At 44.8% G+C, this 23,837-nt stretch overlaps 1 protein-coding gene across 1 annotated transcript in view; it reads right to left on the bottom strand.

Annotated features, from left to right (window-relative positions):
- Nucleotides 1-23,837, bottom strand: part of KCNJ6 (potassium inwardly rectifying channel subfamily J member 6) — a 270,068-nt gene that overhangs the window by 78,955 nt on the left and 167,276 nt on the right. The window contains exon 3 of the mRNA XM_037014829.2: nt 10,503-11,423. Within this exon, the coding sequence (XP_036870724.1) occupies nt 10,503-11,423 (921 nt within the window). The remainder of the gene's footprint in view (nt 1-10,502; nt 11,424-23,837) is intronic.

Raw genomic sequence — 23,837 nt, 5'->3', positions numbered from 1 at the left:
TATCTGTAGGACTTTTTGTCTGGTAAGGAAATGAGGTGAACCCAGGATGCTGCTGCCGGTTTTGGTGTAAGTACCCCTCATGGATGGTGATGAATTTGTGAACATGAGGAAGATAGAACAGATTCTAGGAGATGCCAGAATTTCTAGTTCTGCTTTGGCTGTGTTCATTGTACAGGCTTGTTAGGCATCTAAATAGGGATGCTAAGTATGCAGATGGATCTTTGAGTGCAGAACTCAAGGGAGAGGCTACAACCAGAGGTAGAAATTTGACATCACATTCATAAGGGCCTGGCTGAAATCACTGACAGGGAAAATGGAGATCAGGGCTGTGGTTGGAATGAGCTCTGAGGCATTTTGGGAAAAGGAGAAATAGTTCACAGAGAATGGAGGGGAAGATATTTCTCTGAGGAGGGAGGGGCTGACGGGGTTTGCCGGCCGGGCTGAGGCCCCTAGCTGATCACAGAGGAGTCATTCTGGGAGGACCCAGGGAGGTGTTGGGAATCTTCCTTGCCCCATGTTGGGTCTTGCAGATACTTAACAGCCTCTGCAAGAACATGAACCAGCATCATTTTTGCTCTCCTTAGGTTTTATGATATTCCCAACTCCATTTGGGGAGACAATATGTACAATCAAGTATCTAAAACAAATAAAGGACTACTACTTTATGACTACTTTAGCTTTCTGAGTGGTATTAAACATACTTGATTTTGGGCCAGTGTGAATGGAGCATTAGTTCATTTTAGACCCGAGCTTCAGTCTTGTCTCCTTGGTGCACCCTACTGTGTCTTCTCCAAAGTCATTACCCATCAGCCCCTCCTTTATCCATCAGCTTTCACAGATTTCCATTAATATTCACTCTGTATAAAATACGCCTTAGAAGATGCAAAAGGGAATGTATTTACTTAGCAAATGTTTGATTAAAATCTTCTAAGGATGGCCTCAGTGACCACAGAAAATTACCATCATCCCCCAAAAAAGGGTCTTATTGGATTGGATGTTCTGGGAAATTGAAACCCTAATAGGGTTTAAGTAGGCAAGTCGAAGCCTAAATCTTTTAGTTATTGTGCTTTCTGGCAGGGAGTTCAGAGTGAAAATGGAGTCTTCTCTTTCAATACTAAACTTTATTTTTACCTTCCCTACTTGGCATGGCACCAGGCCATTTTGGATGGGTTTGGCCCAGAGCATCAACTGGTATAGTCACCTGATAATGTTGAATTGGGCAGAATCTGAGTTTGAGCCAGTAGGTGCCCTTTCAGGAGATTTAATGCCAACTATTATACAAGAGCAGATTACCACAGCCTGCTTCCTGAGTCAGGCAAGGGGAACCTAATGGGAAAACTAAGGCCAGTAATCAAAAGAGAACATATCATTGAGCCGTAATTACCAGTGCACTAATGAACTGGAATCAACAACCGCTACCTTCACTGCATCTCTGTGTACTTTGCCTCCTCTGCAGAGGCACAGGGCAGTCATACTGGGGAGGTGGGCAGCCCTGAGATCGGATCCTGGCTTTACTACTTCATAAGCTGGGTGACCTTGGTCAAGTTATTGCCCAACTCCCCACTTGAAAATCAACTCCTTGTTTGTTAAATGAGGGGGTACCTGTCTTTCAAAGTTGTTTTGAGGAATGAAAATAATCTTGTAATGCCCCTAATAAAGCAATAGGCACCAAGTGAGTATGGAAAAGAACAATATAGATTCACTCTAAATTTTTTGAGCACTTACTAGATACTAGGTCCCATGATGAATGACTTACGTGTATTATCTCATGGAATCTTCTTGTAAGTATAAATATCATACTCATTTTTTGGAGTGTAAAAATTGGTCTGGTGAAGTTAAAGAACATGATGTGCCCAATTAAATGGTTTGGAGAGCAGACAGAATTTGAATTCAGCCTCTCTGACCTCGGTCTTAACCAGCGAGATAATTTAAAGGAGGGAGGAGGCGTTCTGTGAAGTAGCTAGACAAATCCATTTCACGGTGAGTTTAAGCTCTTAGGAGTAGACAACAGCCAATTTATCAAAATGTTAGTGTGACATTTCATATCAGGCAAGATAGGCTAGAGTTTACCATGGTAATAAACAACCCAAATTGCAGTGGCTTATTGAGCATGAGATTATTTCTCAGTCATGCTGCGTGACTCAAGTGACTTGGCAGGGGTCCAGGATGACAGTGGCTTCACTGTAGCATGTGCTTCCGGGAGACCCACAGAGGTGGAAAGGGAGGGTTGCCCAATGGCTTAACAAGGTAACAAGAGATGTGATCCTAACTTGTGTCTGGAAGGATGAAAGCTTGGCAGATTTGGTGAACAACACCAATGACTACAGCACATTTTGAATCCTAACTCACAAAGTTTTCAACTCAGCCTACTGGTTTTGAAAACCACTTGGTTATCTGTGGAGATTGTATTATTTTGTTCTCAACTGCTTATTCCAAGTCCCTGTGAGACAATTATATTGCCCCATTCCATGGACATCAGGCACTGCCATATGACTTGCTAGGACTAATGGATGGTGAGCAGAAGTAAGGCATTCTGCCATATCTCTTCTTTTCCTGCCATGAAAATGGCATGTCCTGCATAGAGCTGCTACTTCAATCTGCATCTTGGAGTAAACAAGAGATGAACAGAGCTGCAGTTTACATGTAATGTGAATGAGAAACAAACCTTTGTGTTTTAAGCCCTTAGGGGTGTTTGTTACTGCAGCAGAACTTAGCCAAAGCAGGCTGCAACATTATCTTTAACATTCTTTCTTAGTAAATAGAGAATAGTGGTGTTGGCTACATAGAAATTCATGTTTACTATCCACTTTGTTGAAGTATATCTACACTTCAAAGCAGAAGTATCTATAAAGACTTATTATGTAAGTAAATATTACTTTATTGCATGCTTTCCCCAAATTGGGACATCAGCTGATACCTTAGAATTCTTATGAAAAACGTAGGAGGGGAATTGGGAACAAAAAAATACTGTTTTTTAAGCAGACTATTGGTCTTGTCTTCACTGAGCAGTTGCCTTAGAAGACCTGAGAATAATCTATATTCATGTCCACTTTGGACAGAAATTACAATGATGAAATGTTGCTATCTATAGGAATGCAATGTCTTTTCTGAGTCCAGTGATCCTCATTAATTCAGATCCCATTGATCTGTAAATCACGGGAGGTAACTGGGATAGAGGCCAGGCTGGCATTTACTCCCACGTTTGGTGTGGGCATTTCTTACATTGGCTCTCACAGACTAACATTTGCTGTTTTGACTACGCAGAGTGATTTAGGAGGGGAATCATTTGTCATTTCGTTGGGGCATCAGCTGCAAGGTCCCCAGAAACAATGGAGCCACGCCTTCAGATTGGCCCTCCTGACTGCCTGGCTTCCCATTTTAAAGCTTCATGCTTTACTGCCCTTCACATGTGCAATCTATAGGGGATGAAATAATCTGAACCAGTACAATTTAGGAAGTTGAAAAGGTGGTTACCTGTGAGGTAGGTCCCAATATTGTTCCTGTTTATTAGAGTGCAAGAGACTGAGGCATGGAGAAGTTAAGTGACCCAGTGAATGAAGCCAACTGTGGCTTGAATCCAGGATGGTGTGACACCATACATGATACAAACACAGATAAACCGAGGTATAGAGGAGAGAGATTAGTTAAAAAAAAAAAAAGAGGCATTCTAGTTAATAAAAAGAATTACATGATTAATATAAATAATTAATAAATATCAAAAACAAGATTTGCAAGTGGATTGGTATAAGACAGAGAGAGGAACAAGGAGCAGCTCTTGACTGTTTAGCTCTGTGTGTGTGTGTGTGTGCATGTGTATGTGAAGAATCTACACGGGTTTTCCCTAGTGATCGATCCTTTTCTGGTCATTAGGAATTGTCCAGGAGAACTGCTTCATTGGCAGCATGCTGTCAGCACTCATATTACAGAATGTCCTAGGAAATAATAAAATTCTGTTTATTTAAGGATATGCTAATTAGAGGCTTCACACTATTTGACACTCATCTCTTAATTTGAACTGTGTTATTCCTTCCCAACATGAATATTGACTGTAGAGTTTATGTCAGAGCTAACTTTTTGATGCTAGCCAGTTTTTTTCTTGGGTTTGAATCTAAATTGTACATATTGTGTGACCACCACTGACTTCTACCAAACATCTTTATTAATAGTTCCTCATGGCCTCTTAAGAAAAGGAAGAATCATGGATTTTCTGACACTGGTGCTTTACTAATGAACAATTTTATAATTATCCAGTATTTTGGTCTTTTCAACACAACAATATATGGTGACCTTAATGCACTGCCTTTGAAACCTAAATGGAACCCTAAATACCTTCTAAATTATAGGAAATACTTAAGAAAGTTATGATGTTACCAGAGTTAAAGTGTTCTTTTTAGAGGGGTGGTGGAAAAGCTTAAAACTCCATATGAGCTCTACAGCATCCAAGCTCAGATTTTTTGGACATTTGGTGAACCAGACACAGCATCCCCAAACTGCTGGGGACACAAAGTTTGCCAAATTTGGGGAGCAATTGTCATCAGTTTTTACCCAGTCAGTGACACTGTCTGGCTATGTCATACTGAGGTGGATATTTTGGAGGGAAGCCCTGAATAAATCACTTGGACCTCATGCTCAAAGAAGAAAGGATAGTTGGATTCGTTGTTGATGAATGATAGATTTCCACCTAGGGAAAATAAATTCATGTGTCTTTGAATTTTTGTTTTATCCCTCCTGATAGAGATTTACCAGGAAATTTTCACCCAAGTTTTTAGCATTTCAGATCTCATCAACCAACACTTTTCCCAAACTAAGTAGTTGGGGTTATAGCTCTTAAGAGAAAAATAGTAAATCCAGAGATAATGGCTTGCCAATGGAAGGATCAGCAGTAACTTTTCAAAAGGAGAAAATAAGGGTTGGAAAATATAATGGCTCTGAAATATCATTGCTAGAAACAGCTTCAGAGTACCATGATGTTAACCCTTGTCTGAGAAATACCACCTTTTCAAACTCTGTGATCTCAGATTCTCTCCTGTCATAGTGAAGTTAAATATGGATATTTAAATATATGAAGATAAATATGGGCAATTTTGATTACAGCAAAGAAAAATGGTACTTGGAAATCAGATCTGACATAACATCGTATTCTTCCAGGGGTATTTGTGTGGGCAATGCTTACTTAATTTTGATTTCAGAACTGTTTTGTGGCACACCTCATTTTTGTATATGGTTGTTAAAAATTAGTGCGAGTGCAGATAATGTATATATCTGTGTGGCTTTAGGTTTGGAAAGACTAATTTACAGAGGCAAGGAGGAAGGGTCGCATTCAGGATGGCCCCTTGTCTGCATCATGGAGCAGGGGCTGATAACTTTGAGTATGATTGCTGGAATTTAGAGCAAGGAATCTTGCCCCAAGAAACAATGTTAATTGCTCCAATCTGGATATTATTTAAGGGACACTTCTGTGCCAAAGGGAAATGAGTGTAATCTGTGATCCTTCACTTGTCACAATGGATTCAATAAAGTGGCATTACTCTTACTCACAGGCAAAAAAAAAAAAAAAAAATTTAGTGCGAGTGCATAGAGAATTTTAAAATGAATTCATAACAGTGGAGACCAACAGAGAAACCTTAAAGAAAAAGAAGTACTAATTGTGGGAGAAAAGAAAGTGAGCTTGTCTATACATTAGATACCAGTGGTTTTTTTGAGTGCGTTCTCTATAGAATCTTCATGAACTAACAGCGTTCGTGATACAAAGAACACTGAACTTGGAGGCTGGAGAACATCATCAGTGGTCTGGGGTTTCAAGTTCCTGCCCCGCCAGTGGCTATTTGACTTTAGCCAAGTCACTGGTCTTGCTGGGCCTCCATTTCCTCATCTGAAAATAAGAATCGGGTGAAGATTCCTTCCAACTCAAAACTGCTGTGATCTGGGATGTGATTTATGTGACTAAACCCTCTTCGGGTGAATGTTATTCTAGTGATGGAACTGAGCTTCCTGGGGGTGAAGGACTGTCTGCCTTCTCCTACTTCAGGTTTGCCTTTACCTGCTTCTGATGTGCACTCCCCCTCCTGGTGACCCCCAGACACCCACTCCTGGGCAGTCATCTTCTTCCGGTATAAACTGTTTTCTAGTGTATCTCCACTAGGTTGGCTTACTCTACCCTGCGCCTTCCCCAGGTCACTACGCAGTATTTAAATATTTCAGAAGCTCTCTTCTTTGAGAAAATTTAAAAGGAAAGAAAAAAAAAACACAAATGCATAGAGATGGAAGGGGAACTCACTGATTAAGAGGTTTGAAAGAGATTTCAACCAATCAATGTCTTAACCTTATTTGGATCCTGATTCAAACAAACAGACATTAAAAAAATAGACATATATGAGACAACTGGAGGTTGGAACACTTTGTGGATCTTAAGAAATGATCATTAATTGTTTTATTGTAAGAATAGAAATAGGTTAGCATAAGCATAGCCATCTTAAAGGCCTAGAAGCCATTTTCTGAGTATGTGACTTAGAAAGAAAAACTGGAACTGGGTAAGGCCTTGAAAAACAAGCTAATCATGAGCACCGGGTGGTGGGCAGCTGTGGCCTTTAGTCAGCTAACCTTGGTCAGCTAATCCTACATACCAAGCTTATCGTGCAGAACCTCCCTGACAATTGAGGAGTGGTCTTATCTTGCTCCTGCCTAACCCCAGGATGTATGTCTTGCAAGAATAATGTGCAGCTGTGGAAAATTACTATGAGTTAAGTGTTTTGAAAATGCTATATAAACCCTTGGCTTTGAGTGCTCGGGGTCCTTGTTGAGACCCGCTGCATCGGGCTGACTTGGACCCCAGCTAGCTGGCTGAATAAAGACTTTGCTTGAATTTACATCTCTATGCCTGTGTAGTTTGTTCTCTGGGGAAGCCTCGGAAGCCTGGACCCTAACATTATGTGTCATTTCTGAGTTCTGGTTATGTTTTAAAAAGAGTCCTTATCTTTTAGAGACACAGGCTGAAATATTTGCAGATAAAATGACATGATGCAGGGGGCAGTTGGTAAGTGGTGATGGAAGATGGGACAGGTTTGACTGTGAATTGACAATTATAGAAATTGAATGATAGGTACGTGGAAATTAATCATACTTTGGTCTACTCTTGTATAAGTTTTATAGTTTCCATAATAAAAAGTATTTTAAAAAAAGCTTAATGGGGATTCATCCTAACAAGGCATATTTGCTGAAGTGTTGGAAAGGGCTGTCAGAGTTGCATAATTGTTGGGGGTAAATATGGAAGTTCATCAATCAGAAAGGCTATAGTGAGGAGCTGGCTGGCAACGGGCCCAGCTCCGTGTGGTTGTCATCTAGCCTTTAGGCTAATTTGCCCTCTATAAATAACAGTCTATATGAATGCTTTACTATTTTAATGCACATTTGCCACAGCTGCTGAGCATGTTTGTTTACATAGCTATGAACTCTTCTGTAAACACCACTATTTCAAAATTGCCCATGTGTCAAGAACATAAAGGGCCTCCTTTAAAAATATATTTGTGGGATGAGACACGGCCAGTTTCCAGATGTCTTGGTGGCTAGTGTCAGAATTTTCCAGGATTTGATTCATTTTCAAAAATAGAATCACATGACTGGAAGATTGTGAGAGGTCACCATGCCATCCACCAGGGACACGGGTCTGTCTTTTGTGGGTGTGAGTCTGTCTTTCGCGAGGCCAGAGAACTTGTCAAGAGAAGGCCTGGGGCCAGGACCTGCAGGGTGACACAGGCGGGCAAGACTCACACCGGGCCCTCAGGAAGCTTGCTCTCCTGTTCTAAAACGAGCCTGACTCCGAGCGATACAACAAAGCAGGCTTGCTGCCGTCCAGCTAACACTGGCATACAATGCATCCGCAGAGCGCCAGCTGGCCTGCGCTGGGCATAAGCATGCAGCACACTGATGGACGCCGAGGGGAAGCCTGCAGCACGACAGCTCAGATCTCCAGAAGACACCACAGGACAGGATCACTGCACACACAACGTGTGTGGCAGCAAGCGGGCACCAGGTGGAGGTTGCAGCGTGCAGCTTACCCTTGAAAGAGGCCCATTAGTTGAAATCACTGACAGTAGTTTAAGGCCAACTAAGACATTTTTGAAAGAAGGAACAAGTAAAGCAGAAGCCACTTTGTGTCAGCTTGCTGTTTTCATGGCCTCTGATTTCCCATCTAGTCCTACCATGAATAATTAGATCCTTGTGAATTAGATTTCCTCAGTGTACATTTGGTCCACATTTTTTTAAACCTGTGGCTTTGACTCATTGAAGTGTTCTTACCCCAAGGGTCTGTTTAATGCCCAGGAGTCCCAGTTGTGCTTTTCATTCACAAATAAGATATGTCCTGCTGAAGCTTAAGGACTCAGAAGGGCAGGAAGTACTGAATTATACAAATCCCATCAGGAAAGGATCAAGACAAGTCCAGCTTCCAGACAATCCAGAGCTTTCTAGAATACTCCTCCTCCACCTTCTAGATATTAGAAAAGTTTTTTTTTTAAAGAAAATTAATAGTGATTGCCTTTCTGCAGGCATGTGGGTAATTATTTTGATTCTGTTTGCTGGCAACTACCCAGTTTTCTCTAAGAAACCACTAAAAAGGCCACTGAACACTCAGAGCAAGCTTCACCGTTAATTATAAGAAAGCGATGTTCTCCTTGGAAAGGCTCTCTCTTTACAAGCTGTCACCAGAAAGACAGAGCCTGCCCCAGGGAGAATTCCTGCTCATTACAAAGATCATTTGCTTATTCCAGACTCATTTATTTGAGATTGGGCTTTGGTTTGGGGGAACTTGAAGCTGAGCTCTACAATTTGAAGCTCATTTTAACACCAGTGACCTGTGCCTCCAGTGGCTCCAGCTTCTTGAGCCCAGAGATGTAACTGTAACAAGGCCTGTCCCCTGCCCTCCCTCATGTCCTGCTGGGAGAGTTTGTAGTGAGAAATCTAACAGTCAGACCGCATCCCGAGGGGCCATTTCCTGCTGCCAGAGATTATACCTCGGCGGCCACCACTAGGGGGATCCAGAGTCCCTGTGCTCGGCAGAGGTGGGAGAAGTTTGTGGTCTGCGAAAAGGACGGAACTCCCTTTGAACCGTTTCCTCTCCTCCCTACTGCCTTCCCTCTTCTCTTTCCTTCTCTGCAACCCGCTCCCCTGACCCCCACAACTATTGCCTCACAAGTACATCGGAAAGCTGCACTGAAGGTGCAAATAGCTCTGTGCACATATGCAGCACTTATTTAATAGTTCACAATCGTTATTTTGTTACTCTTTAACGCCATTTTCAGGTGAGGTCTGTGTTCCTTTTATTCTACGGAAAGGAGCACCCTCATGTCCTTGAGTTCTCTGCAAAGTCTTTGACTCACATTTTCATTGCTGCATTTAGAAAAATTATCGCAAAAGTTTCCACCATTATAAAAGAAATTTGTTAGAGGCCGTGATCTTGTCTATTAGGTACAGAGAGGCAGAGACATGGGACCAATGATTTTCATTTGAAGGGATGACTGATATCAGGTGATGGGTTGATGAATCTGGGGCCAAAACCAAACCTGAGCCTCAAGTCGAAGACTTCAAAGCACAGAGGGGCAGATTGCATAACCAAAGGGGTCCCAAGGCTCACATCAGTAACTCAGAAGAACAGTAAGGAAGTTCATGAATTAGGGTTCTAGTTTATACTTTCCCTGTGGCACTTAAGTCAGGGTTTATAGCTCTATTTCGTGGGATGTTACAGATAAATATGGGCAAAGCCTACTTTGCTTTTAGGATATATAACATGTGTGAAGTCAGATAAGAATGAGACTTCAATAAAAACAGACCATTTGTCTATTTTGAGAACAGATCATCTTTCTGAAAATACATTAATGATTAGCCAGAAAGATCCATAGGATTATGATCTGCAATTTTTTCCTTTCCTGCCAGAGTTATTTACTGGGTCTGCAGCACTATGTCTACTGGGGGTTTAGCAGGTAGAGAATAAGGAATGATGCTCCCTTGATATAAAAGAAAAACCAACGCTATGGGTCTTGCAAATGGCTCCCACGGAAGGGGTAAAATTGCATTTTCATTAAACAATTTGTCAGGCTTCCTTTGAAAGGCTTACCTTCTCCTCCTGACTAGGCAATAAATAACCTCAAGTATTTAAATTAAGCAATGATTTAGTGCCATTTAAAATGTACCTTAGAGACAGATAAAAACTTAATTGAAGCAAATATTCAGAAATTTAAAATATATTAGGCAGTGTTTTGAAAAACAAAACAAAAAAAACTAATTTATTTTCCAAAGGGATTTAAAAAGCTAAATGGTTAGATTTCTTGGTATATACTTGATATACTTAAGGTTATAGGACACATAGGTGCACTGAAGTGTGAAAGGAGGGGATGGTATCAAGAGTGAATGAGGTTCAGGTTTCCATATTTTGTTGTAAATGAGAACATCGGGTCCTATTTAAAATGAGCATAGATCTCCCAGGTATACCAGGATAGAGAATGCCTTACCTGTAGCTTCCACCATTCCTTCTAGGATGACCACAATTTCCAGTTCCTCTTTGGGTAGCTGGGCTTTGGAGATCTCCCAGAAAGGACTCTGTTGGTTAATTTCATGGCTGATGATGAGCGGTGACACCAGAAATAGACGGTCATCCCCAGTGTAGTACCCTACATTGATATCCGTCTGGTTCAAGGGGATGAACTCCCCTTCCGCGGTCTGTTTGGATTTGATCAGCTTAGCTCTGATGGAAGCCTCCACAATGTGGGAATTCCTAAGATCCCCTACTCGGAACATCAGGCACAGTTTCCCATCCCGCATGGAGATCACTGCGTGGGTGGAGAAAACCAGGGTCTCTGCCCTCTTCTTGGGTTGCGATATTTTTACAAACATGCACCCCACCATGAATGCATTGACAATGGACCCCAACACAGATTGGATTAAGAGGAGAATAATTCCCTCAGGGCACTTGTCTGTGATAACCCGGTAGCCATAGCCAATGGTGGTTTCTGTCTCTATTGAGAATAAAAAAGCAGAGACGAACCCGTTGAGGTTGGTGACACAGGGAGTCCATGAGGGGTCCTCTATGTGGTCCATATCTCCTCGGATGTATGCAATTAGCCACCAGATCATCCCAAAAAAGAGCCACGTCACTGTGTAAACCATGACGAAAATCAACAGATTGAATCTCCACTTGAGGTCTACTAAGGTGGTGAAGATATCAGTCAGGTAGCGATAGGTCTCCCTCACGTTGCCATGATGGACGTTGCACTTTCCATCTTTCCGCACATACCTCTGGATTTTCCTTTTGGTCCGGTCTCGGCTGATGTGTCTTGGCAGGTCGTCCCTGGCCTGCTTAGGCAACTTCGGCTGATGAATGGTCACAGGGCTCTCAACATCCTGATCCATGGAGTCACCCTCCAGGACATTAGCTAATGGATTGGAGAAAAAAGAAAAACAGAATGAAATGCTGGCTTTTTGGGGATCCTGGAAACTGCACTCTGTATGGTACATGGTAGTGAAACCAAATACCACTGGTGTAGCTGTTAACAGAGTAGGTGAGGCCATTTTTATTTGGTATTGCTGGACTGGACTCCAGTTGACATGGATACTGAGATCTGCAATGGAGCTTGTGTAAGTTCTTCACCACCCTTTCCACCAGGACAGAGCTTACTGCTGGGAGATTGTCTCCCTGCCAGCAGGTTCCAAGAGTCAGCCCTTACAGCGGGATGCCTCTCCACTCTACCCAAGATGCTATGGCAGGGGAAGCACAGTGCATTCAGATAAAGAAATGTTTGGATTAAGACAGTTTCGTTCTACCACTTAGCAACTGTGGGCTCTTGGACGTTGTCTCACCAATGGGTTTCAGCCCCGGGCAACTTCACTGTGGATTCAGTGAGGCCGAGGGATGACAATGGAACATTCTTGGGGTGAAAGAGTTTATTACCTGGCTTGTTCTCCTGGCAATAGGTCGAGCACTAGAATTACGTCTGCACCCAACAGTCTGCAGGTCTGCAATCTTCCTTTGTCTCTGCCTCTGCCCAGAGAACTGGGCGAAGCTCTTTATATAGTGACTCACTCAATTAATAGCTAATTGCCTACAGGTGTGGAAGCAGTAGCCTAGCAGCAGGCCAATTACATCATCAAGTAGTTTAGATTCAGGTGACGACCCTGGCCATAGGAACCTTCACTTTATCCACAGTCATGATGCATGTTAAGGACTGAACTGTGTCCCCAAAATTCATGTGTTGAAATCCTCACCCACAGTGTAACTGTGTTTGGAGACAGGTTCTTTAAGGAGGTAGTTAAGGTTAAATGAGTTCATAAGGGTAGAGTCCTAATGCAACAGAATTGGCGTCCTTATAAGAAGAGGAAGAGGTACCCAGGGTGTGCACACAAAGGAAAGGACACGTGAGGGCACAGTGAGAAGGCAGCCATCTGCAAGCGATGCAGAAAGGTCTTCCAGACCAGCCAAGATCTCCAGAAACCAGCCCTGCTGAAACCTTAATCTTAAACTTCCTGCATACAGAATTTTGAGAAAATAATTTCTACTGTGTAAGCCCCACGTAGTATTCCATTACAGCAGCCCAAGTAGACTAACACACTTGATGAATTCATGGAGCCTCGGTTTCCACATTTACAAATGGTGGTCATGATACCCAATTCGTAGGGTTGTTATAGAAGGTTGAATGAAACCGCATGCATGATAAATGCCTGCTTGGAACAGACATGTAATAAACATTTCCTTGTAACAAATTGTTTCATTGCTACTTTCCTTATATTTGAGGCAAGAATTTTGAGTGAGATCTTAAAATTGTTTTTATTTCAGCACAAGGAAGAGACAGCATTTGGTCTACAGAGGGTGCTGTTTGGTTTGACAACTTTTGACTTTTAGATCACTGTCCTCAATAGCCCTTTTGTAAAAGAGAAACTGTGCTTTTTTCTTCTTCTTTGAACCGATATCAGGACAGGAGTCAGAGGGAAGCAGCTGAGGTTCAGACAAGACAGAGTGGGGTGGGGCGTCTGGGTGGAGACAGCACCCCCTGTAAGGTGGGATGTTTGTGGCCCTGAGTGGTCACATCTGAGCTCTTGCTGCTAATTTTGCCTTGAGTAGGAGTCTCTAAGTGACTTCACATGGGGTGAACTCTGAGCTTAAACCCTGCCAGGCTGGGGAGGCCTTATCCCCAGAGCTCTGCACGGGCACCCACAGGCCTGGTGTGTGGACTTACTTGGACTCAGGTGGTGAGCTCTCTGACTGTGCAGAGCCACCCTGAGCACTTGTCTCCGTGAGTGCTTCTGTGGAGGAAGACGATTTGTTAGATTCGCTGACTTTTAAGTCTTTGGTGATATTTCATACTTTAAAGTGTCATGGAGGAAATCTACCCCCCAAGCTGCTTTCCTGCTTTTCTGGCTCAGAAGCAATCTTCAAGATCCAGGTATCTGTCCTGGTTTGGAGGAACCTACTGGAACAGTTAATGAATGAGTAGAGATAACAAGTTCTCTGGGCAGTCCTGGGAGCCTGCCAGTTGATCCTCCAAGTCCCATTTCCCCCCTTTTTCTAGCTCAGGAGTGGACCACATTTCCTGGCCTCTTTTGCATTGAGGTGGCCATGTATGAGTCCTGGCTGGTCTAGAACGGATACAACCTTCTAGGCCAAGGCCTTAAGCAGTGCATGTGCCCCCTCCTATGCTCTAGCCTTTCTACAGAAGGTGGTAGAGTCTGGAAGTGGAGGGTCCTGGGTCCTGCATGGGTGGCAGAGAGCTGCCATCCAACTAGAAATGAGAAAAAAAAGATCGTGTTTGCACCATTATGTATTTTGTGTCTGTTATCAAGTCGAGACTTATCTCTAGTTTTATGGGTGACAATACTGATGTGGATAAATAGAAGATCCATCTGGCACTGGTGTGGGAAGGAGCAGGGAGAGGGGAAGGGTTAAGGTGGAGCATTTGAAAGTGGTGTCTAATGAACTAGCTTTCAGGCTGACCTAAAGCTTGCATTTGATGGGGGGGGGGGGGGTGTAAATGTAAATGCACATGCTAGTTAATGCCCTCTACAAACAAACAAAATTGGAATCAAAGAAAGGCAAACCTCCTTGGGAAGGCTGGCCAAGAGGTGGGAGGGTGGCCAGGGAGGTACCCTTGCAAGTGAAGCAGTGGGTGTGGGCAAGTTGCATCCATGGGAAGATGGTAAGGGGTTCAAAACAGGCCATTGCAAAATGTGCCACTTTGACATATTGATTACTTTGAATTAAAGGTATTTAAGAAACAGCTGGTGTAAGGACACTCTGATCTCCTTTTGTTCCCTTGAAGCAGGAGGTGAAGGCACCCTTCTGACATCCTCATCACCAGGGACAGGGAATTTGGGGCTCAAATGGGTGCATAAACAATGCTTGTTAGATGAACCCATATCTTCCTAGTCACTTCTTCACCATTTACTACCTGGAGTCCAAACCCCTTTGTCCTGCCAATTGTTCATAAATTTCTTGTTCTTTGTCTAAATGGTATAAAAGAATGGGCTGATCTGGGCACTTCTTCAGGTTTTCATTCTCTTGTGAAGGGTCCCATGCACATGTAAAAAGTCAGTAACATTTAGATGCTTCCTTCCTGTCAATCTGCCTATGTAAACTGAATTCTCAGGCCTGGCCAGAGACCCAAAGAGGGGAGAGGAGAATTTTCCCTCCCCTCCAGTGGGGAGGTAAGGCTGCGCCTGCTGCTTACTGTGGCTGGTGGAGCAACAGGCACAGAATGGAGGGAAACCAAAAAAGCCAATGAAGTCTGAGAGTCCTTGGGGGGGACACTGAAGTAGGTGTCCCCAGGGGCTGGAAGGGGGATGCCAGGGACGAGGAAGGGTGCGGTATGGAGTGGGCCTGGAGGCTGTGTACAGAGCAGCAGCAGGGAGCCCTGGACAGGGAGAGGGGCCATTCTAGGTCTGAGCTGGAGCTGCCTTGCAAGAATGCAAATGTATGCAGGGGAAATAGAGAAGGGAAGGTCAATGATGGCTCTTAATGTTTCTTTCTTTCTTGGAATCCCAGTTGCGAATGTGAGGGGGTGAACTGAATTTCATTTGTAAGAACATTTTGAGCTGCCCTGCAGGGCAAACTGCAGCTGCACTTGGGGAAGTTGACAGTTCTCCCCAGTTTCTGTGCAGCCCGGGACACTAAGGACTTCTCCCCTGGGGCCCCACCGGGCAGCTCAGGAACTTGCCCTGGGGCCTGCCCAGCTGTGGCACTGTGCACAGGGCTGGACCAGAGATAAGGAGGAGGAGCTCTCTGCTAACTGTGAAGTGCTGTACAGCATGCAAGAGGAAGGGGGAGTGGTGCTGAGGATCTTGATGATTTATTTGACTTGATTTAAGGAATCTCAGATCATAACTAAACCCCACTGTTGGGGCAGCAGGGGTGAGAATACAGAATTCCCTGGGGACCATGTGAGGGGCAAGGCCCCATAGGATTAAGTTAGTCAGCTGTCCTGGGACTGGCTTCGCAGCCCCACATGGGAAGGAACATTCCCACATTGTGCAGAGTTGAAACCCCAAAGTAGTGGCAAATCACTTTTCATGACTGCATAGTATTCCGTGGTAATATCTGCAACATTATTATAACCAGTGCTCTGTTGCTGGACCTGCTCTGTGGCCTGCAGACCTCATGGGTCATTCTTCCTGGTGGGTTGATCCCAGTCAGGCAGGGCCCTTAGGGGCCCAGAATCATGGTTTCTTCCTCATCAGAAATGACCTACTTGTTGAAAACACAATGCACAAAATGGGAAATAATGTTTGTAAATCATGTATCTGATAAGGGACTCACGTCCAAAATATAAAAAGAATTCCTACAATGAAAAAAACAGAATAACAACCCAATTCAGAGATAGGCAAAGGGCTTGAATGGCTATTTTTCTGAAGAAAATACACATGAAAGGATGCTCAGCATTATTAGATCACTAGTCATTAGGGAAATGTAAATCAGAACCCCAATGAGATATCATTTCATGCCAGAGGAAAAAAATTAAATAAAAAAGAAAGAAAAAAAGAAAAAGGAATAAAAAAGGGAAATAAAGCAAGAGTTGGTGAGGATGTAGTGAAATTGGAATCTGGGTGCACTGCTGATGGTAATGTAAACTGGTGCACCCACTGTGGAAAACTTATAGTGATTCCTCAGAAAGTAAGTGTAGAATTACCATGTGATAGAGTAATTCCAATTCTAGGTATAAGCCTAGAAGAATTGAAAGAAGGGACTCAGACAGAGACATGTACAGCAATGCTGAAGCGGCATTATTCACAATAGCTAAAGGTGGAAATAACCCTAATGTCTAATAACCCAACAGATGAATGGATGTGCAGAATGTGCTGATCCCCCCATGCAATTGAAAAACTATGCATAAATTTGACTCCCCCAAAACTTGACTAATAGCCTGCTACTGATGTGAAGCTTCACCAAGATCATAAACAGAATATATCACATATTTTGTATGTGATTTGTATTATATACTGTATTCTTACAATCAAGTAAGCTGAAGAAAAGAAGATGTGTTTTCAAACTGTCATAAATCTCCAAAAGTTGTTTCCAATATATTTATTGAAAAATATCCATGTGCAAATGGGCTGGTGCAGTTCAAATTCAAGTTTTTCAAGGGTCAGCCATGATTTGGAGCTAGGCAGCTGCGGAAGGGAGTGGGCAGGGGAGTATCAGTGGGATGGTAGGGCGGGAGAGGCGGAGCATAACGCCGGTGTGGACCGGTCCAGTTTAAAGCGTCTGCAGACTCCCAAGTGAGCTCTCCTCTTGGTAAATCAGGTGTGTGGGGCAGAAGCTCAGCAGTGACCTGGGCTAAACTCCAGATGTGGAGGCCACCAGTACACACAGGGGAAGCTGTGATTATGGGTATGGATGAGAGTTCCCTGGGAGACTGGGCAGAGGGAGCAGAGGTATAGAAGACAATGACATTAAGTCAGCAGTAGAGGAAGAGCCAGAGAAGGGGCTGAGGGATGCATGGCTGAGGGGAGCAGGAGGAGATGGTGGGGCAGGAAGGCAGGTGGGCCTAGGGTGGGGAAGGCAGAGAAAGGTGGCCTCATCCCCACATACTGCGGAGACCACTGTATGCCCACTTGGGAGAAAAATGATGAGTCCTGTCTTTATTTTTTATATCAGAAGACTTTCCAAGTGGATTAAAGATTTAAGTGAAAAAAAATAAGAACTACAGAAGGCATGGAAGATGTGAGTATTTTTATAATTCTGAAGAGCTGAGAAAACCTTTCTAACCATTATAGGAATCCAGAAACTATTTTAAAAGACTGATATTTGTGTCAGTATGAAAATTCTGGATGTTTGTTAAAAAATGTAAGAAGACAAGCCAGGAAAAATATTTGCAGTAACATATAACATATATATTCCCAATTACAAAAGTAACAAATACGCCTGTAGAAAAAAATGATCAAAGGAAATGAATAAGGAGTTTATAAGGGAAAATTTCCCAGAGCTAAAAAAGCATATGGAAAGACTGTTCAACCATGGCAAAATAAAAGCAATGGAAATAAAATAACATTTCTTACCTTAAAGTTGGAAAAATTAAAAATAACAAATGTAGTGCATAGAGTGTGTGTGTTGGGAAAGGCAATGGAATTGTGAACTTGCAAGCATAATTGGACATTTAAAGTGGTGAAGTCTTTCTGGAAAGCAGGGTGACAGTAGGTCCCACAATTTAGAGATGATTAGGTACCTCAGATGAGCAGTTCAGGGTCTAGACATTTGTGGGAAGGAAATAACATCATACACATTCATCAGTTCTTTGTGGGGGATCTATGGAAGCCTCTTTTATAATAGTGAAAAATTGGAAACAACCTAAATGTCCAGCAACAGAGCACTGGTTATAATAATGTTGCAGATATTACCACAGAATACTATGCAGTCATGAAAAGCGATTTGCCACTGTTTTGGGGTTTCAACTCTGCACAAACACTGCTTTCTTACTGGGCCTTATATTTGTCCTTTTTAAAACAGTAATCACTGCTGCCCAGAACCCACATCACTCTTCCTTGTTTTGTTTGCTTTTTCTGTAGCAAATATCACATTCCAGCATGAAATAGGCTATTTATGATGTTAATTTTAACTATTTGTTGGCCCCTGGCAGAGGGTAATTTCCCCAAGGACAGAGATCTATTTGTGTTTTATTAATTGGTTGATCCCAGGCCCTGGAAAATGTGCCTGGCACATAGCAGGCCCCAGCCCCTGTTTACCGAATTAATAAGTGTATGGTTATTGGCCTGGCAGGCTGTCTATGACATAGCGTTAAGTGAAAAAGCAGAAAAAGAAACATGCAGTTTACTTTTACATCACTTTCATTCAATACTGTGTGTGTGTGTGTGTGTGTGAAGAATGCCCTTCAAAGTGTTAATTTAGATCAATTACTGAGTTTTCAGTTTGTGGGAGGTTTTTGCTTTCTTCTGATTTTTCTATATTTAAGTTTTTCCTTAATATGCTTCTATCATCTAAAATATCAGCAGGAAACATAAAGCTATTTCTGTTTTGAATAAGCAGTGCAGCATAGAGGTACTGAGTGACGTCCATTGGGAGTAGCCATTGGGATTTACTGGTGTAGTGGGTTGAATAGTGTCCCCCCAAATTCACGTGCACTTCAACCTCAGAATGTGACCTTATTTGGAGGGAGGATCTTAACAGATGTAACTGAGGTCAGGATCAAGATAAGATCATACTGGATTAGGGTGGGCCTCAAATCCAATTAAAGCATCCTCACAGGCAGAAAAGCACATGCAGAGACACAGAGAAGGCCACGTGGCGGCAGAGGTGGGGACAGGAAGGGTGCTGCCACAAGGCCAGGAGCCGGGAGCCACCGTAGGCTGCGGGAGGCAAGGAGGGCCTCTTTGCCAGGGAGTGTGGCGCTGTGGACACCTTGATCTTAGACTCTGGCCTCCGGGACTGTGAGAGAATGCATTTCTATTGTTTTAAGTGACCCAGATTGCGGTAACTTGTTGAGGTGGCCACAGGACACTCATACCACTGGTGACTTCGGTGGGGATGGTGTCCACTGAATGGTGGGATCTATGGCCACACTGCAGAGGGAGGAGGATGATTGGTCTGGGGTCGGGGAGGAAGAGTAAAGAGTGAACAGACAGTGTGTTCAGAGGCAGAGGGAGGTGCAGTGTGTCCACAGAGCGGGGCCCGTGTGTGTGTATGTGGGTGTATGTGGTGGAGGTTTACGTGAATTAGCTGGTGGGGGGGGGGGGCATTTACATGCTGTGAAGAAGCCAGAGGGGAGAGGCTAACCCTACATGGAAGGGGGCAGCGGTGGGTGAGCTGTTCGATGGACTGGAAGCCAATACAAGATGCTGCTAAGAGCTCAGGTGGAGGAATGGACAAATACAGGAAAGGGAAACAACTGCCTCCCTGAGGTGTAGGGGTGATGAGGGGAGGAAGGGACAAAGGGGAAGGCAATGTTGGAGGCATCCTCTTAGGCTTTGAGTCCTGAAGGAGCTCTAGTTTGGCTCATTTTCCAGTGTGAATTTCCAGAAAACTGGAAACTTCAGCAGACTCACTGTGCTGCATTTCCTTCTAGTGATGCAAATAACTGAGTTCAGCGTGATCACGCCAGTGGCCTGGGATGTGCGGGTGCACATGCAGTGGAATGTCATTCCACCAGGACACATTTGAGTGACGACTCACAGCTGCCCTTACAAGTGGTGCTTAGCTTCAAAATCAATAGTTCCCTCAGGGCCCCTTGCCCTGTGCTTATCTTCCTGCAGAGTCGCCGTAGTGGAAGCAAAGCTCTCCCCATCCTTGCTGGTCAAGAAAAGCCTGTGTAAACAGATATTGTACACTCATGTTCACAACAGCCAGAAGGGGAGGCAACTCACGAGCCCCACATATGAGTGGCTAAACAAGATGTGGTTCACACATACAATGGAATGTCATTCAACATTAAAAGGAAGGACCTGTGACACACGCTACAACATGGGTGACCCTTGAAGACACAATGCTGAGTGAAATAACCCAGCCACCAAAGGGCAAATGCGGCATGATCCCCTTATCTGAGGCCCCCAGTGCTGTCACAGCCACAGAGACAGAAAGGAGAATGGTTGGTGCCAGGGCTGGGGGAGGGGAGTTAGTGTTTAATGGGGACAGTTTGGGACATCCTTGAAGAGAGTTCTGTGGATGGAGGGTGGGGATGGCTGCACAGCAGTGCAGATGTACTTAATGCCACTGAACTGTCCACTTAAAGATGCTTAAAATGGTAAATTTTATGTTATGTGTATTTACCACAGTAAAAAGCAAATTGTCATAAAAAAAGAAAAGCACATGTATTTTCTAAATGAGAGATCAGTCTCTAAAATGCCTTCCCGCCCCACCTCAGGGAAAGGTTTACAGAGAGCAGGAGACTGCAGGCCAGGGTGCTGCACGCTGAGTGGGGAGGGGGTCTCTCGTCAGGTGCACTTCTGCAGTTTTCGATATCTGCCTCCATGCTACAACCAGGACATGTTTGAGAGATGACTCAGAGCTATAGTAACAAGTGTGCGTCAGTCCAAGATCAGCATTTGCTTTGGGCCCCTCGCCCTGTGCTTATCTCCTCACATAGTCAGAATCTGAAGGCTTCCCCCATGGGGACTGCTAGTGATGCTTGTCATTATGTCTCATATGTCCTGGGGAGGTGAAGTTGCTTTTATTTGTCCCGCACCTTGAGCTATGGTGACTCTGGGGGATGATTACAGTCAGAAATCCAGACAGACTGTGCAGTTTAAGGTCACAGGTGTGTATGTGCAGAAGAGCAGCTCCTACATTCCACTGGGGACATACAACGGACACCAAAGGGCAAAGGTTCCTACTAACATTGTAGCCTGGGAAGATCTACCACTGAACCTAAATTTAGAATGCCTAGTACCCACTGCAAGGTCAGAGGACTAACGCTGGTTGCTCTGCGGGTGGATACGGCTTTGTAACGTGCAGTTTCAGGACTCAGAGGAGAGAAAGGATGGGGCACTTTGGGCTGGAGGATGTAGACTGACATTCAATACCATGATTTCTCTTCTCAAAGAATTCCAACAGTCAGAACCTTCACCAATTAGAGCCACTGGGAGCTTCTCAAGACCAACGCATTTAGTTGTGTAGGTCATCCGCTGCAGAAAGGTGCCCCCAGGAGGGGAGCAAGAGGCCTGAAATTCAGTTTGTGTTTCGCCTGCCAACCCACATGCCCTTTCTCAGGCCTGAGTCTGCTCAGAGGAAAGGGCACCTCTGTGATTTGCTCAGAGGCACCGCATGGCTAGCAGTGGTCCTGGAACTGCAGGCATTGTGTATCTCAACCTCCTCCTTTTTCATTGCACGTGAAGAAAATGAGGCCCAAGGAAGGACTTGAATGGCCAGGAGGCAGAGCCCGCGTGATTGCTGAGACTTCCGACTGCAGGCTTGGCAATCCCACGCTCCCTGTTCTCCGAAGTAACAGCGGCTTCAGGCTTTTCCCTCCCACGGGGACAGAGCCACAGGTTCTGGAGCCACAGGTTCTTCATTTGCAAAACATCCTGCTGGGCTGGTGGGATAATTAAATGACACAATACACACTGGGCAGTAGAGCCTGGTAACAAGGTGAAGGGTGACGGTGACAGGCAGGTCTGGATCAGAACCCTGCTCTCCCACCTCCAATCTATGTGCATTTGTTCAGGCCACGTCTGTCCTGAGTGTTTCCTCCATTGTAAAATGGGAATAATAAAGCCTACCTTGCAGGATTGCTGTGAGAAAGAAATAAATCATGCCAGCGTAGCTCCTTGTACATAGCAGACATTGAATAAATGGTAGCAATTTTGATAGTGTCTGGGTCAAAGAAGGTACACCACTTGTAGCTATAATAATCACCACTTTTATAAGCTCAACATTGTCCTGGAAATTGGGAAATTCAGAAGCAATTTAGGGCACTGATGGGTAAATGCATTTGAAAGCTAAGAGCCTGCTTGGTAGCACAAGACCTGCACACTTACCATATCAATGGGCAGTTGCCTTCAACACTGTGGCTAAGAGACTGAGAATGTTCTAGCCTGAGAATGTCAGAGACAGAGGTCAGCAGTGGCTGGACAACTGGTAAGGGCATCAGGAAGGAGGTGAGCAGTGAGTGTGGGTCTGAAGAGAGAAAGGAAGAAAGCCAGGCCTTATGGCATAACCACGGGTCAAGTAATGGGCTGGGCACAGAAGCCCCACAGGAAGCATTGACTCCTCTTACAGAGGAGGCTGTGGGGGTCCGTAGGGCCTAGGCACTTGCTGAAGCATACGCACTTAATATATGTCAGGGGCTGCACTCTCCATCAAGTTGGCCTGATTCTGAAACTCATATTCTTTCCCTTCTGTCTTTGTAGATAGATGAGCAGGAGTGGGTGCATATGTGCGTGTGTGTGTGGTACATGTACATGTGTATGAACATGTGTATGTGCACCTATGCATTTGTGCAGCGTGTGCATGTGTGTGTCTATGGTGTGTGTATGTGTGTGTACATGTGTAGTGTGTATGCATGTGTACAATGTAAAGGAAAGAGTGGCAATGAAAAGGATCTTACTTCAGTGATGTGCTGTGGGAGTGGATCATGCGGTAGAATGGAAGATGGGAAATACAGGAGGGTTGGGGGCTGTGCTGGGGCAGGCTCAGCACCACAGCGGGGAAGGTAGAGATGGAGGAGAAGGGACAGGGTTAAAAAAAGACTTTCTAGGACTTACTGCATCAGATAACAGTCTGGCTAGTGGGGAAATTTGGTGTCTAATAAAATTGTAAATTGGAAAGGGGGACTGGCAGTTGTAGGCCAGGATGAACATGTGTTGAATCCCTTCTATGTGCCTGCGTTGAGCTCTGGGCATCACATGCTAGGTCAGCCTGCCTATTCCCATCCTTCATTAATCTGCATGGTAGATCGCACTGTTCATTTGAGAAGGCTGGATGCCTTGGTCAAGGTTACACAGCTACATCTCTGTTTGGGGCAGGGTGTTTCACTCCAAGTCTAGGGCTCTTGCCATTAAGTGAGTAGCACAGAATCGTGAAGTGTATTTCCCAGCCTGGTGGTGTTGAGCGGGATTGATGAGCTGTCTCAAAAATCGAGGCTACTGTTTCCCAAGGGGGCATCCACACCAAGTGGGCAGGAGGAGCAGCAGGTGCGGGAAGCTGGGGGGCATGGTGAGCAGTTGGTGGTGGGAACAAGGATCCCTGACAGGAGGGTCCAGGTCAGGGAGGCCAAGGCAGTGCATTCAGCAGAGGAGAGGCCCTTGGGTTTGGCCGTGGGGAGACCACTGGCAACTGGATAGGGTGTCAGGGTGAAAGTCAGGCTGCAGGGGAAGAGGCTGGTGAGGGGCTGAAGCTGCAGGCGTCATTTTGTCTGTAGGGAAGGAGGGAGGCTGCAGAGTGGTGGGGACAGTGAGGGAAAGACCTGCTCTTCCAAGTGAGGCAGGGAAAGAGCCCTGGGGGATTCTGGAGGGGAGCACAGACCTGGGAGGGAGCAGGATCTCCCAGGGTGGGGTGGGGATGGGCTGCACGGCCAGGCGTGCTCCCAGAGGGCAGGCCAGCCCCTTCCTGCCTGTTGCAGGCATGTGCAGGGCCCAGAGGGGTTGGCAAGCCTGGGCCCTGCTCTGCACGGTGACGGCCACCCCACCGTCCTTCCTCCTGCCCGTGGGTGTGTGTCCATCCTGGGGAGGCCACGGGGGGGACCTGATTTTCTATGTTGAGGAGGGATGGATGAGTAGTGTCCAGGAGAGACGAGAAAGTGGTTTCTTAGTCTCCAGCAGAGCCGGGACACAAGGTTCCTCCCTCAGGCTGTAGACTGTGGAATGCCCAAGCTCTCAGGAGGCTGTGCATCGCTCTAGGGTGAGGGCAGGGGGGA

This window comes from Manis javanica, chromosome 3 (assembly GCF_040802235.1).
Source record: "Manis javanica isolate MJ-LG chromosome 3, MJ_LKY, whole genome shotgun sequence".
Taxonomy (NCBI): domain Eukaryota; kingdom Metazoa; phylum Chordata; class Mammalia; order Pholidota; family Manidae; genus Manis; species Manis javanica.
The sequence above is the reverse complement of the archived record's forward strand: the minus strand, read 5'-3'. Positions and strand labels throughout refer to the sequence as shown.